The sequence below is a fragment of the Python bivittatus genome, unplaced genomic scaffold (genome assembly GCF_059951505.1).
Source record: "Python bivittatus isolate LINGU-HERP-01145 unplaced genomic scaffold, Pbiv_v1 ctg000020_np1212, whole genome shotgun sequence".
Taxonomy (NCBI): domain Eukaryota; kingdom Metazoa; phylum Chordata; class Lepidosauria; order Squamata; family Pythonidae; genus Python; species Python bivittatus.
This window is the reverse complement of record NW_028277030.1, coordinates 96,360,823-96,374,253: the sequence shown is the minus strand read 5'-3', so window position 1 is coordinate 96,374,253 and position 13,431 is coordinate 96,360,823. Positions and strand designations below refer to the sequence as shown.

Sequence of the window (13,431 nt, the reverse complement as noted above, 5' to 3'; positions counted from 1 at the left end):
AAAAATATTCAGATGTGCTTTGGACTTGTGTAAAGTGTGCAATCTCTTTGTTATTCATTTAAGAAACATGACTTTTTTGCTGCTGCTGGAAGGAATCCATTTATTAAAGTTAGTGTGACTCTTATTCTGATAAAATATTTGTATCATAATAAGGCAGGCTTCTTGCTTTAACAACTTTATTCATTATCCTTTTGATAAACAGTTGAATGAAAGAACCTGTGCTTCTCCTACATACAGGTGTTATGTGTGTATTATAGGATCATGGTTAAATCATGATCCTAGTTAAGATGAAAGCATATAATTAAACTATTCATTTTTCTTCTAGACGTGGTCTCTCCATTCACTTGCTCTAATAGTGGATTCCAGTGGACCAATGTACCGTGGATATGTAGAGCCAACCCTATCTTTGGTCCTTACCTTACTTCTGACAGTGCCTCCATCCCATACAGAAGTACACCAATGTTTGGGTCGATGTCTAGGAGCTATAATAACCACTGTTGGTCCTGAGCTGCAAGGTTAGTGTGAAAACAATAAAATGAGCATTGTGATCTTCCTTACAATTTTGTGCATATTATATTGCATGTGATTTTAGTACAGATGTACAGCACTTTGGATCCAAAGCTAAAAAGGCTCTTCAGAGCAGACATGGGCATGCACGCTACTCCTCTTGGCACATCCTTAACGAAGCTACTACTTTTCCTGGGATTGTGCTTGAGTTAAAAAGGTGCTGACAATGCACCTTTGACCACTCCAAAACATATTTTTGCATGCTATTGATACCTTTTTAACTCCAGTATGTACTTTCTTGGCCTCAGGTGGCTACCTTTAATCCCAGGACTGACATGGTTTCTTTAAGGAGGTGCCAACAAATATTTGTTCCAGGACACTTCTTTGGCTTTAAATCCAAAGTGCTGCACAGCCCTAGGTTTTAGTGACAGGCAAGTTTACTATTTTTATTCTTTTCACTTTCCAGATGCAGCTCTAGTATTATTCTATCTTATGTGTACTTTATACCTTACATTATATCTCAGAACATTTTCTGTGGCTATGTAACTCACATAATCAAGATTTTACTGAACAGAGAAAACTGATTATTCTTCTTGGGCACAGATGCCCGGCTGGTAACATTTGTGGGCTATTTGCTTTAACCACATTGTAATGAACTGGATTATGATCAACAATATTCAGTCCAGATTATCTGACTGTATTGTATGTAGACGTAGTTGTTGACTGGGCTGGTTTTATGACATACTGTACCAGTGATTCTTGAACTGCATGGGATTCTGGTCAGTTTCTGAGCATAATTCTGAGAACTCATCATGATAATTCTTATCCAAGATTTTTCTTCAAGGTTTCCTACTGTCTAAAATGCATCTTAAATAGAATACTTTTCAGAAATTATACCTTGGCTATAGAGTTCAGTTCCTTTCTGATGCCTTTGTGGATATTGGTGAAAATGTCAACTCAGCTCAGTTTATTATTTAAGATATATTTATACCGCTTCACATAAGCTGCATCTTAATGTGGTGTATAATGAAATGATTAAAGCATTAAAATGGAAATAAAACAATGTAAACGTATATTCATTAAAAAGGTGGAGGGGTTGGCAGAAAATGGAACAAAACAAAGTGATTCATCCATAATATACAGAGAGAGCCCGGATGAATAGATAGATCTTCAACAAGAGCTTAAAGATGTAACAATAGGCCTGTTACAGATTTCTGGAGATGGGAAAGAGTATTCAAAATGTATAGTTTACTATGTGGCGAATACCCTAAACTGAGTGTTTATATTTCCTTAGGGAATTGTACCACTTCTATGGATACTAAATTGCAAGATATTCATTTGGCTGTCTTTCATTTCACAGTTTATAGGTTTTATAAAAGTTAATTTAAAAATGTTAATTTTGTTAGGTAATGGAGCTACCATTTCTACCATCCGTTCCTCATGTCTGGTGGGATGTGCAATTACACAAGATCATTCTGACTCTCTTGTTCAAGCAGCTGCTATTTCCTGTCTCCAGCAACTTCACATGTTTGCGCCACGACATGTTAACCTTTCCAGTCTTGTTCCCAGTCTTTGTGTAAGTATATACTGTCCCTCCTTTTTATATCCCAAAATAAATTATGTCCCACAATGCTGATAATGACACCAGCATTGTCAGTTTGCTGTTTGTCCAAAGCATGCAGAAAAAAATGTACTTTCTATCTTTGTAGTAAAATATCTGTGCTGTATGCAGATCTTTCTGATGATTTGTAAGTTTTTCATTGCATTAGAAAAAGTCTGAGGTTGGCATTTAGACTTTGCAGATTCTTAAAAGGCTTATGCAGTATAGATACCTCTGAAGGAAGTTGAAACACAGTGTTGTATACTTCTGCACCTTTCATGAAACTAATTCTATTGTTACTCCTTGCTGAAATGGCAAAACCACAAAGATTTTCAGTATAATTTTTAGTAAATTAGATACTGTTCGAAAAAAAGAGTTCCTTGCAGAATAATTAAACACTCTTCATACTGTTTCCTTCTATGAAGAAAGATCAGGAGTTTGCTATGTTATATAAAAGTGGAACACTTAAATGTATTTTGCTGGATTACATAATAAAATCTGTAGGCAGCAAGCAGCTGATTGCCATTAATCTGTAGATGCCACAAACATTCTGAAGTGACCAAGCCCTTTGGGCTTCTTCTTGATGATTGTAGGTTCACCTATGCAGCTCCCACCTGCTTCTACGTAGGGCAGCAGTAGCATGTCTGAGGCAGCTTGCTCAAAGAGAAGCAGCAGAAGTATGTGAATATGCCATGAGCTTAGCAAAAAATACTGGAGAGAAAGAAAGTAATGGTACAAGTAAGTATCAGACCAAACCATGCAACTTCTTAAACATATTTCCTGTTTTGGCTTTTCAACTATGTTTTCCTCTCCCCCTCTTCTGTCAATAATATGAAAATTCTCTCCTTTTACATGTTGATAGATTGTCAATAGTTTTCACTTGACTGGCTGAGGCAAGGCATTTGCTGAGCCTAGGCCTGCAGAGGCGAATGGCACGTTTAATCCTCTGCATTTTCAATTAGCCTTTTTTGTGTAACAGAGAAGGGTGTCTTCTTAAGATCTGGAAAGGTGAATCCAAACATCCTATTAATTCAGTCTGACTGTGCAAATCTAGAAGAAATCTTGCTGTAGTTTATCAGATTTTTGTTCACGTTGAAAGTTTATGGCATTGTAACAATTATTCTCATTTTTTTTAGTGGATTGTAGTCATTGTTTTGAGTATTGTGATTATATGTGTAGTTAAATAATTCACTAGAAAAATCTCAGATGCTGTACTACCTAATATGTTTTGCAGATATTAATCCTTTTGCTCTAGGACTTGGCTCACGAAGAGATAGTCATGGCAGACATCAAGGTATTAATATAACAGAGACGGGACTTGAAGGAGTTCTTTTTGGAATGTTAGATCGTGAGACTGATCGGAAGTTGTGTTCTGATATTCATGATACCTTGGGCCATATGCTTTCATCACTGGCAGTGGAGAAGCTCTCTCACTGGCTAATGCTATGCAAGGATGTCCTCGCAGCATCCAGTGGTAAGTATCTGAGAATGACTCAATAAATGAGTGAAGAAAATATTATTTGTTGTCTCCTCTTTCTATAGAGGTTCTTCATTTGAAAGAACTTTTCAATTTGCAATCTGATGTCCCTTTAGCAAAACCTTTTTATAAATTATTAAAAGGTTATCTATGATAAACCAAAATCTTTTTATTTATTTATTTGAATTTATTAGCCATCCAACTCCAAAGGGGAGCTAATAAATTCTTCTTCCTGTTTGCCTCAGACAACATATGAAAGCAATGAAAAAGCTTTGAATGGTTCTTGTGCTTTAGCTAAACCTTAAAAAAAGTCATTGTTTAGCTGTGTAATGGGACTTAATAAATACCTGCATAAATGTGGCTTTTTAAAGAATTTTTAAAATTAATAGTTTAAATGAGATGCAGGAGAAGATGAGTATTTGTAGAGCTGACATTCTAAAAGTTCTGTGATTCTTATGTTTTGTGCTATAACTGTCTAAATATTTGCATCAATATTATTTGGAAATTTATATGTAAAATTAGATGCTAAGCAAGTTAGCTGAATAAATAATTCATAATTTTTCCTGACTTTTAAAGGTAAATATATGAAATTTATTTAAATGCTGATTGTGTTTTCCACAAATAGTAACTGACATACAGTCAGGTCCAGAAATATTGGGACATCGACACAATTCTAACATCTTTGGCTCTATACACCACCACAATGGATTTGGAATGAAACAAACAATGTGTGTTAACTGCAGACTGTCAGCTTTAATTTGAGGGTATGTACATCCAACTCAGGTGAACGGTGTAGGAATTACAACAGTTTGCATATGTGCCTCCCACTTGGTAAGGGACCAAAAGTAATGGGACAATTGGCTTCTCAGCTGTTCCATGGCCAGGTGTGTGATATCCCCTCAGTACCCCAATTACAATGTGCAGATAAAAGGCCCAGAGTTCATTTCAAGTGTGCTATTTGCATGTGGAATCTGTTGCTGTCAACTCTCAAGATGAGATCCAAAGAGCTGTCACTATCAGTGAAGCAAGCCATCATTAGGCTGAAGAAACAAAACAAACCCATCAGAGAGATAGCAAGAACATTAGGCGTGGCCAAAACAACTGTTTGGAACATTCTCAAAAAGAAGGAACGCACCGGTGAGCTCAGCAACACCAAAAGACCCGGGAGACAACGGACAACAACTGTGGTGGATGACCGAAGAATCCTTTCCCTGGTGAAGAAAACACCCTTCACAACAGTTGGCCAGATCAAGAACACTCTCCAGGAGGTAGGTGTATATGTGTCAAAGTCAACAATCAAAAGAAGACTTCACCAGAGTGAATACAGAGGGTTCACCACAAGATGTAAACCATTGGTGAGCCTCAAAAACAGGAAGGCCAGATTAGAGTTTGCCAAACGACATCTAAAAAAGCCTTCACAGTTCTGGAACAACATCCTATGGACAGATGAGACCAAGATCAACTTGTACCAAAGTGATGGGAAGAGAAGAGTATGGAGAAGGAAAGGAACGGCTCATGATCCTAAGCATACCACCTCATCAGTGAAGCATGGTGGTGGTAGTGTCATGGCGTGGGCATGTATGGCTGCTAATGGAACTGGTTCTCTTGTATTTATTGATGATGTGACTGCTGACAAAAGTAGCAGGATGAATTCTGCAGTGGTTTGGGCAATATTATCTGCTCACATTCAGCCAAATGCTACTCATTGGACGGCGCTTCACAGTACAGATGGACAATGACCCAAAGCATACTGCAAAAGCAACCAAAGAGTTTTTGAAGGGACAGAAGTGGAATGTTATGCAATGGCCAAGTCAGTCACCTGACCTGAATCCCATTGAGCATGCATTTCGCTTGCTGACGACAAAACTGAAGAGAAAATGCCCCAAGAACAAGCAGGAACTGAAGACAGTTGCAGTAGAGGCCTGGCAGAGCATCACCAGGGATGAAACCCAGCATCTGGTGATGTCTATGCATTCCAGACTTCAGGCTGTGATTGACTGCAACGGATTTGCAACCAAGTATTAAAAAGGGAAAGTTTGATGTATGATTATTATTCTGTCCCATTACTTTTGGTCCCTTACCAAGTGGGAGGCACATATGCAAACTGTTGTAATTCCTACACCGTTCACCTGAGTTGGATGTACATACCCTCAAATTAAAGCTGACAGTCTGCAGTTAACGCGCATTGTGTTTGTTTCATCCCAAATCCATTGTGGTGGTGTATAGAGCCAAAGATGTTAGAATTGTGTCGATGTCCCAATATTTCTGGACCTGACTGTATTTCAGTGATTTATGCATATTTTAAAACATTTTGTTGAAACATTATACAAGTAGCTAAGAATTGTAAAAATTAACATTCTTCTCTTTGCTTAATTATTAAAAGGATGATTGTTTAACAAGTTGGCCATATGCTTTCTTTTCTTTAATTTGTCTCCCTGGTTTTTAAAAATCTTACTTTGTTCTGAGTTGCTTTCATTTGTAACTGAGATATAGTTTCATGCACGTTGTGAACAGCACTGCAAATCTAATGTTTTAATGGTTCAGATGGTTTAAATAGATCAAAATATAAGGCAGGGGTCTTTAACAATATCTAGCAAGTAAACTTTGAATCATTTTTTTTCCCATCTAAGTGTCATTGTTTTCTTGGTAGAAATGTTAACATGTTGCCTACATTCTTGGCAACTTTACCATGGTTTTCTGAGAAACTGGCTGTTTAAAGGCAAAATTTCTTAAAGCTATTGTGAAATTGCAATACCTGAAATTACTTGCATTTCATGTGAAGGTTCATATGAGCTATTAGTTTCAGTAGGGACCATTAGGTGGTTAATGAACAGAAATAAAGCTGCCTTTGTGATGGCATTCCAATTATAGGATGCTCTCTTGTCACCTGCTATCTTTTTTCACTGATACCTAGGTGCTGGATGAAAACAATGTTATTCTTCCACCCTTTTATAGGATATTATTTTAATACTGATCTTGGATGTTTTATTCAAGCCTAGGTTCTAAATGTTTTGTATAAATAATAAATCCCTTTTTATATGCAGACATGACAACTACAGCTCCATTAGGAGTTGAAAAAGATGAAGATTTGGAGAAGAAAGATGAAATGGATGATGATACAATGTTTACTACACTGGGTGAAGAAGACAAATCAAAGCCTTCTGTGGCTCCTCGCTGGGCTACTCGAGTATTTGCTGCAGATTGTCTGTGTCGAATTATCATGCTCTGTGAACATGCAAACAAAGCCCACTTTGATCTAGCTCTAGCCCGCTCTGCCAAACTTAGAGACCCTAAAAGTAAGGAAGAGTATCTTTTTTCTTTTTTCTTGAATTTGTTTTTTATCTGCTTTAAAATAACTTGAATGAATATTCAGTTAATTCTTTTTGCCTTGATGAAAGATAGGCAATATTATACTTTAAAATATCATATAGGTTATAGGGTTTAATATAATGTAGTGAACTGTACCAGAGTTTCATTACAAGTGTGTTTGTCTGCATTTTTTTAATCTGTATTACATTTTAAATTGCCCATCAGTCTATGTGCTGCCTATTTAGACAGATTTGTTTTCTACAATCCAAACAGAGGTAAAAAAAGGAATTTTAAATTATATTCCTCTCCTTACTATTCTCGTGTTCTCTTGTGCATACTGTACTTGTACCACTCCTTTCCACCTCTCTTCACATTTGAAATACATCTCAGATGGTGATTTATTGTGAAGCTGCTCATTATAATTTCCTAAGTCAGATATAACAGAAAAGCATAGTTAATTTAACTGGGAAATCTAAAATATAGGAAGATGAAAGTGGTGGTACAAAGATAGAACAAGTCATTTTCTTCAGGCTATAATTGTGAGCTTTCCAGAATCATCTGAATGACTAATGTACTTAAAAGGTGGGACAACATATATACTATTTAAAATTTGCAGATATTTCTGTGAAATATCTTATAAAACAAGATACTGAATGCTATTTTTCTTAGAGTTTTTAGAGACTGCATGTTAAATGGGGTAATTTACTTATATTCAATGGTGATTTTTCCTTAACAGAAGATACCTTCTGCTCATGGCATCTAGCTTTTGCTGATGCATACTATGCTTTTCTGCATCTCTCCAGAAAACTGCTCCAGGGAAGCAGTTTCAATTAAAATAAACTAACATTCATTATAACACATGGATTCTTTATATGGATTTGGTCTTTTGAAATTCAGTAAAAATGCATTTAATTTCTAAGAATTCTTGCACATTCAGTTTAATATTGAATTAAGATAACATTTTAAAAGATGCTAAATGCAATGAAAGCCATGACTGTAGGCTGTTTCTCATCTTTGTATTCTTTGAGTAGGTTTGTTTTATAGTCTGAATTGGGCTTTTGTTTCAAAAATACTGTGCATTGTTCCCTTAACCAGATTAACCAATGGCTTGAATCTTAGAAGGGATCACATGCTCTTTTCTGAATAATAGGTACTATGAGCTTGCTAACTATAGCTTACATTTTTGCAGAACATGAGATGAAATCTGTCATTATGTTTTAAAATTCTTATCTTGAAAAGAACAGTGCATACAAGAGAGATCTTGGAATTTAAAACAATACTTTTGCTCAGTTTTTAGGGTTTTTTTGCTTTGCTGAAACTGGAGCAAATGCACAACTTATAATGTATTTTTCTGAATCAAAGGTGTCCAATTGTGGGTTACTTTTGAAATAAGTATTTTTTCTTGTTTTTATTTTCAGATGACCTTCTAGTGCTTCATCTCTCGGATCTTATTCGCATGGCATTTATGGCTGCGACTGACCACAGCAACCAGTTGCGAATGGCTGGTCTCCAAACACTTGAAGATATTATCAAGAAATTTGCAGCAGTTCCTGAACCAGAATTTCCAGGCCACGTGATTCTAGAACAGTATCAGGCTAATGTAAGATAATCTTTGAGTTTATGCCAATTTAAAATAAAATGTGGAAAGCTCTGCATCTCATTCCTGTATTATATTGCTTGTGTTGGAGTTTTGAACTGCGTACAGCGATGCTTTTTGACAGCAGTGCTCTGTATACATGGAGTTCTGTCAGAGCTTTACTCTTGATCTCATTTTATGAGGATTGACTGTAAAATCAAGGTCAGGTATTTCTTCATAAAATGTTGGATTATTCCCAAGAAAAGGTATTCCCTAATGTTATCAGTTAAAAAACAGTTGTATGCCCAAGAAAAACAACATCCATCTATCCGTCCATCCATCCATCCATCCATCCATCCATCCATCCATCCATCCATCCATCTGAAGAAATACATGAAAATCTCATGACATTTCAAGCTAGAACACTAAATTCCAGGAGATTTGGCAATTATATGAGATTTTGACCATATTAACAGTTAATTTGTTATATTACATTATAATTTATATGACATATTATGTTGAGAAATTAATGTAATTAATTGTATTGCTGGGGTCCATTAATACCTTCAGGGCCACATAGTGATTCCTGTCTTCCATTGTACATAGAAACTTTCAGTTACAATGCAGTGCTTTGTACAAAAGTTGAGAACTGATGCTTTAGACTCCTACAAATTTAAGACAATTACATTCTAAAACATCTTATATAGATTGCTGATTCATATCTTTTGTTTCCTCTGCATAATTATTTGAACTTAAAAGAGTCAATAGAAGAATATCAGTGTTATTCTAGAGCTGTATCAAATAGCAATCTTACTCTCTCCATCCTGTCATAAGAGCAGCTCTTTCTTTAATCACCTAGGATGTACTGGTGCTTGGAATGGTTAATAACCATGGCTAGATCCATTCAAATCACATGGAGTGCTGACTTCCTTTTTGACTGACACTATTAACACCATTGCTTATGATAGGAATGTTGGTATAAAGCATACTTAATTATACAGTACTTTGTGGATCTGTGTGCTTCTAAAATTGGATGTTGTTACTCAGTGAAAATGACACTAAAAATGAAGCAATTAATGCAAAGTATAGGAATTCTAATTTCAATTGCTGAGATATTAAATATTTTGCTTGCTTTCTTCTGTAGGTTGGAGCTGCTTTAAGGCCAGCTTTCTCACAGGATACCCCTTCAGATATAACTGCAAAAGCTTGCCAGGTATAAAGAAAAGCATTGTTGCAACTTCAGAAATTCAAAAGACAAGATGTAGAAATGAGAGAGAAATGAACAGCAGCCAAATCTGACATGTAACTCTAAAAATATACAGTATAAATATTGTTCAAATTATTTTTCTTTGAACATCATACTGAGAAAGCAACTTATCTCCTTAAACTTTCTGGTCAGTCTGTATCATATTTCTATTTAACCCATCTTTAAAGGTGCTTCAGATGACGGGCATGGGGATTTTCCCATTTTGGTGTGATAGGTATTCAAAATGTGTTGATTCTTTCTGCTTTTTTAAAAGGCAGGGGATAATTGGATATAGTTATTTTTATTAATCTCTCCTAGAAAGTTCCTTCTTGGTTGTTTTGTTTCAGCCTTCCTCTCTTTTACTTAAATTTTCTTTCTCCTTTTCTTCTTCTTCCTTTTTAAATAGCTCTTTAAACCTTTTTGATCCTTCTGTTTTTTTCCTTTTTCTATTTTATCTCTTCACATGCCTTTGCTTCTGATTTTATACAAATATATAAATATATAAATTAAAGCATCCCAGATAGATGTCTAGATTCTGCTTGAGCACATCCAATAAAGGGGAGCACACCACCTGCCTGCTCTTTCATCCCCCTGTCAAACTGCTCTTACTCTTAGGAATTTCTTCTAACATTCCATTGGAATCTGCCTTTCTGTAACTGAAATATGTTATTTTGTATCCTTTTTTTCAAATCTTCATGGGATTTTTTTGTATGACCTTATTGGCTTCTTTTGCTATCTTCCATGTTTTTCCTTCTCATTGGAATTGTTTACAGTTGCTGGGCAAACCTATAAAGTGGGCAGGTTAGAATCATAGACAAAAGAGGCGAGTTAAGCCTTGGACCACCTTAGTAAGGAAACTGAATATTCCCAAGACAGCAAAAAGTCAGCTGCTTTGGACATCACTCAGAATTGTAGAAGATTCCTAGATGACAACCTATTCTGGGATAGAGAGGGCCCTGCCTCTGCTAGTCTAGGTGTCTAGTTTCAGGCTAAATTGCAGGCTGACTCCTATTCTAGGATTGCAGGCTTTCTGTCAAATGCTCCAGTGTTGCATTTTTTGTCTTTTGAAAATCAAATGTATCCCTCTTACAGACCATCAGATGGTGACAAAGTGCAATAGATGCAGCCCTTATACTGCTAACTAACTTAAAATGGCTTATGAGCAAAGCAAGCTTTATTTTCCAGTTAAGTTTTTTCAGTTTCCTCTGAAAATTAAGAAAGTTTATTTTCCAGTTAAGTTTTTTTCAGTTTCCTTCAGATAAAGTACAATTTCAAACTTTCTTGCATTCATTTGTTATATTAAAAAAAGAAGGGACATCAGCAATATTACTACAGATTGGATTGAGATAATAAAGTTTCCTATAATATTCCACCCCTCCTTTTAGATTTTTTAAAAAGAAATGAAATTAATTATTATTTATTTCTTAACCAATTTTACAGAAACAAATAGAAAAATTACAAAATACAAAAAAGGAAAGAAAGACATGAAAAACTACAAAAACAAAATAATAGAAAGGGGGAAACTATATATATCATACATTAATCAAATGTTATTTTGCCCACAGCTTTCAATAGAACATTTTGCCCCCTATCTTTAAGATAGAGTTTTTCCATAAAGTTAAATATTCATGAGCTTCAAGATTAAAACCCAATCTACAACCCAACAAGGCCCAAACATGTCTGGCTGCTTGTAAACCTGGGAATGAAATAGTCTCTTTACTATATATTGGCCCTAAAAATTGCTAGGCCCTTAATGGAAAAACATACAAACTTTCCAACAGAACCACCAGAAGTTGATGTTCTACTAGGTATTCATTCTGCATAGATGTAGTTGATAGAATATAAGCTCAATTATATTTTTTAAAATCTGGTTCTACTCCTACTTCTCTTAATTCCTCTTCCTGGATTTAAGGAAAGGTGGGTTTCAGAACCAGGCCTTAAATTAAACAACATAATCTTGATCATCTTGTACATAGTTCTGAACACTGAGATAATCAAAGCTTTTGATTCTCATTATCCATTCCACTGAAGAAGTGGCCAGATAAGGCTCATATTTTGGAAACTCAGTAAGTAAGAACTCAGTAAGTTTTTTCATATTTTGGAAACTCAGTAAGTAAGAAACTCAGGTTGCAGACCCCACCAGTCAAGGAATTTCGATTGGTGGGGTCTAGGCAGAGGGCCTTTTCTGCTGTGGCTCCCGCCCTATGGAACATCCGGTGTGCCCCCTCCCTCATGGCCTTCAGAAAAGGGATTAAATCCTGGCTCTGCCAGAAGGCCTGGGGGCCGGATGGGGGCTCGCATCTGTGGAGATGGCTGGTGGGGTGATGGGTTTGGCTCCCCCCCCAGCATTTTGAAGGTTTTAGGGCTAAAATTTATAGGGGGTTTTTAGGACATTTTTAATGTATGTTTCTATTTTAATTATTTATGGATTTTAGCCATTGTTGGAGGAATTGATGTTTTTTCCTTTTCTGTTATTGTGAGCCGCCCAGAGTCACCCGTTGGGGGAGATGGGTGGTGTACAAGTTTAATAATAAATAAAAATAAATAAATAAATAAAGTAGGAATAGGAGTGTCTCAGTTAAAAAGATGTACACTTTGTTCCTTAAGAGTAATCGGATAGGTTTTCCAGAATATTCACTGATTTTTCAGAATGTTTTAATATCAACATCTTTTCAAAAGATAGTAAGATCAGAATGTCTGCTACTCAATAATAAGAAAAGGAAGGCATGGTCAGAAGTTATATGGTCAGTAGCTATGCTGAAGCTAAATAGGCCTAAGCTAAATGCCTGAATAAGAGCTCATAAAAATTCAGTTGAGTGGAGGAAGATTTCTTTTTGACAATTGCCAAAAGAATGTTATATACATCAGAAAAATATTACTGTGCGATTCATTAGATTCTTTACAGTAAATGTCAACCATTCTCATGCAGGAAACCAAGTATAATGCAACTGGCTTTCTGGATATTGTTATATGGAAATTCTCCAATGAACACTCCACTCAATATGGGTTTTAACCAGGCAATATGGGTTTTAACCAAGAGTCTTTATAAGTGTACTTTTTAAAAAATATGAGTTCTTTATAGAGAGTTTATTAGGTTCCTTGCATAGCCAACAACAGAAGCAAATTCGTCAAACTTTCTTACCAGCAGAACCAATTCCATGACAGAGCACTCTTGCTTGACCTGTCTTCAATACTGATAGTTCTCACAAAATTACCAGATTTCTCTGTCTTCCTTCACTTTTAATTTTTCTGTCATGAAATCAGAGAAAAAAGGAACGTAAAATATAGAAGGGGTTAAAGAAAAGCCTTAATTGTGCAAAGTTTGAAGTGAAGGCAGGGAAGGGAAAAAATTAAAACATTGCAATTAAAGTTTGGAAAGGAACTAAGATAAGACAAGTTTAAAAAGGCTTTTCTATTGAAAAACTCATATGTTTGTCAAATTGCATAAAAATTAAGGGAGACAAAGAACTTTGTGTAGATGTTAAAATTTTGTATTAATGACTGTAATAGTCCTAGGTTTGGAGAAAGTATTTATTTATTATTTATTTATTACATTTATATGCCACCCATCTCCCCCAGAGGGTGACTCTGGGTGGCTCACAGTTAAAATCAAACATTAAAAACAGTAAAAAATATAAACATCCACATTAAATTAGCTAAAAAAATAATACTTTATAAAAAGACTATATACATAAAAGGACTATAAAAATTCATGA

General features: G+C 35.6%; 1 protein-coding gene across 4 annotated transcripts in view; it reads left to right on the top strand.

Annotated features, from left to right (window-relative positions):
* HEATR5B (HEAT repeat containing 5B) overlaps positions 1-13,431 on the top strand; it is a 58,041-nt gene that overhangs the window by 26,768 nt on the left and 17,842 nt on the right. For 3 of the 4 annotated variants that reach the window (XM_088144635.1, XM_088144638.1, XM_088144654.1), the window contains exons 20-26: positions 326-515; positions 1,914-2,083; positions 2,701-2,845; positions 3,342-3,581; positions 6,629-6,880; positions 8,312-8,493; positions 9,614-9,682. In XM_088144635.1, coding sequence (XP_088000761.1) covers positions 326-515; positions 1,914-2,083; positions 2,701-2,845; positions 3,342-3,581; positions 6,629-6,880; positions 8,312-8,493; positions 9,614-9,682 — 1,248 coding nt within the window. The remainder of the gene's footprint in view (positions 1-325; positions 516-1,913; positions 2,084-2,700; positions 2,846-3,341; positions 3,582-6,628; positions 6,881-8,311; positions 8,494-9,613; positions 9,683-13,431) is intronic. The other variant, XM_088144645.1, reaches the window with a different exon arrangement.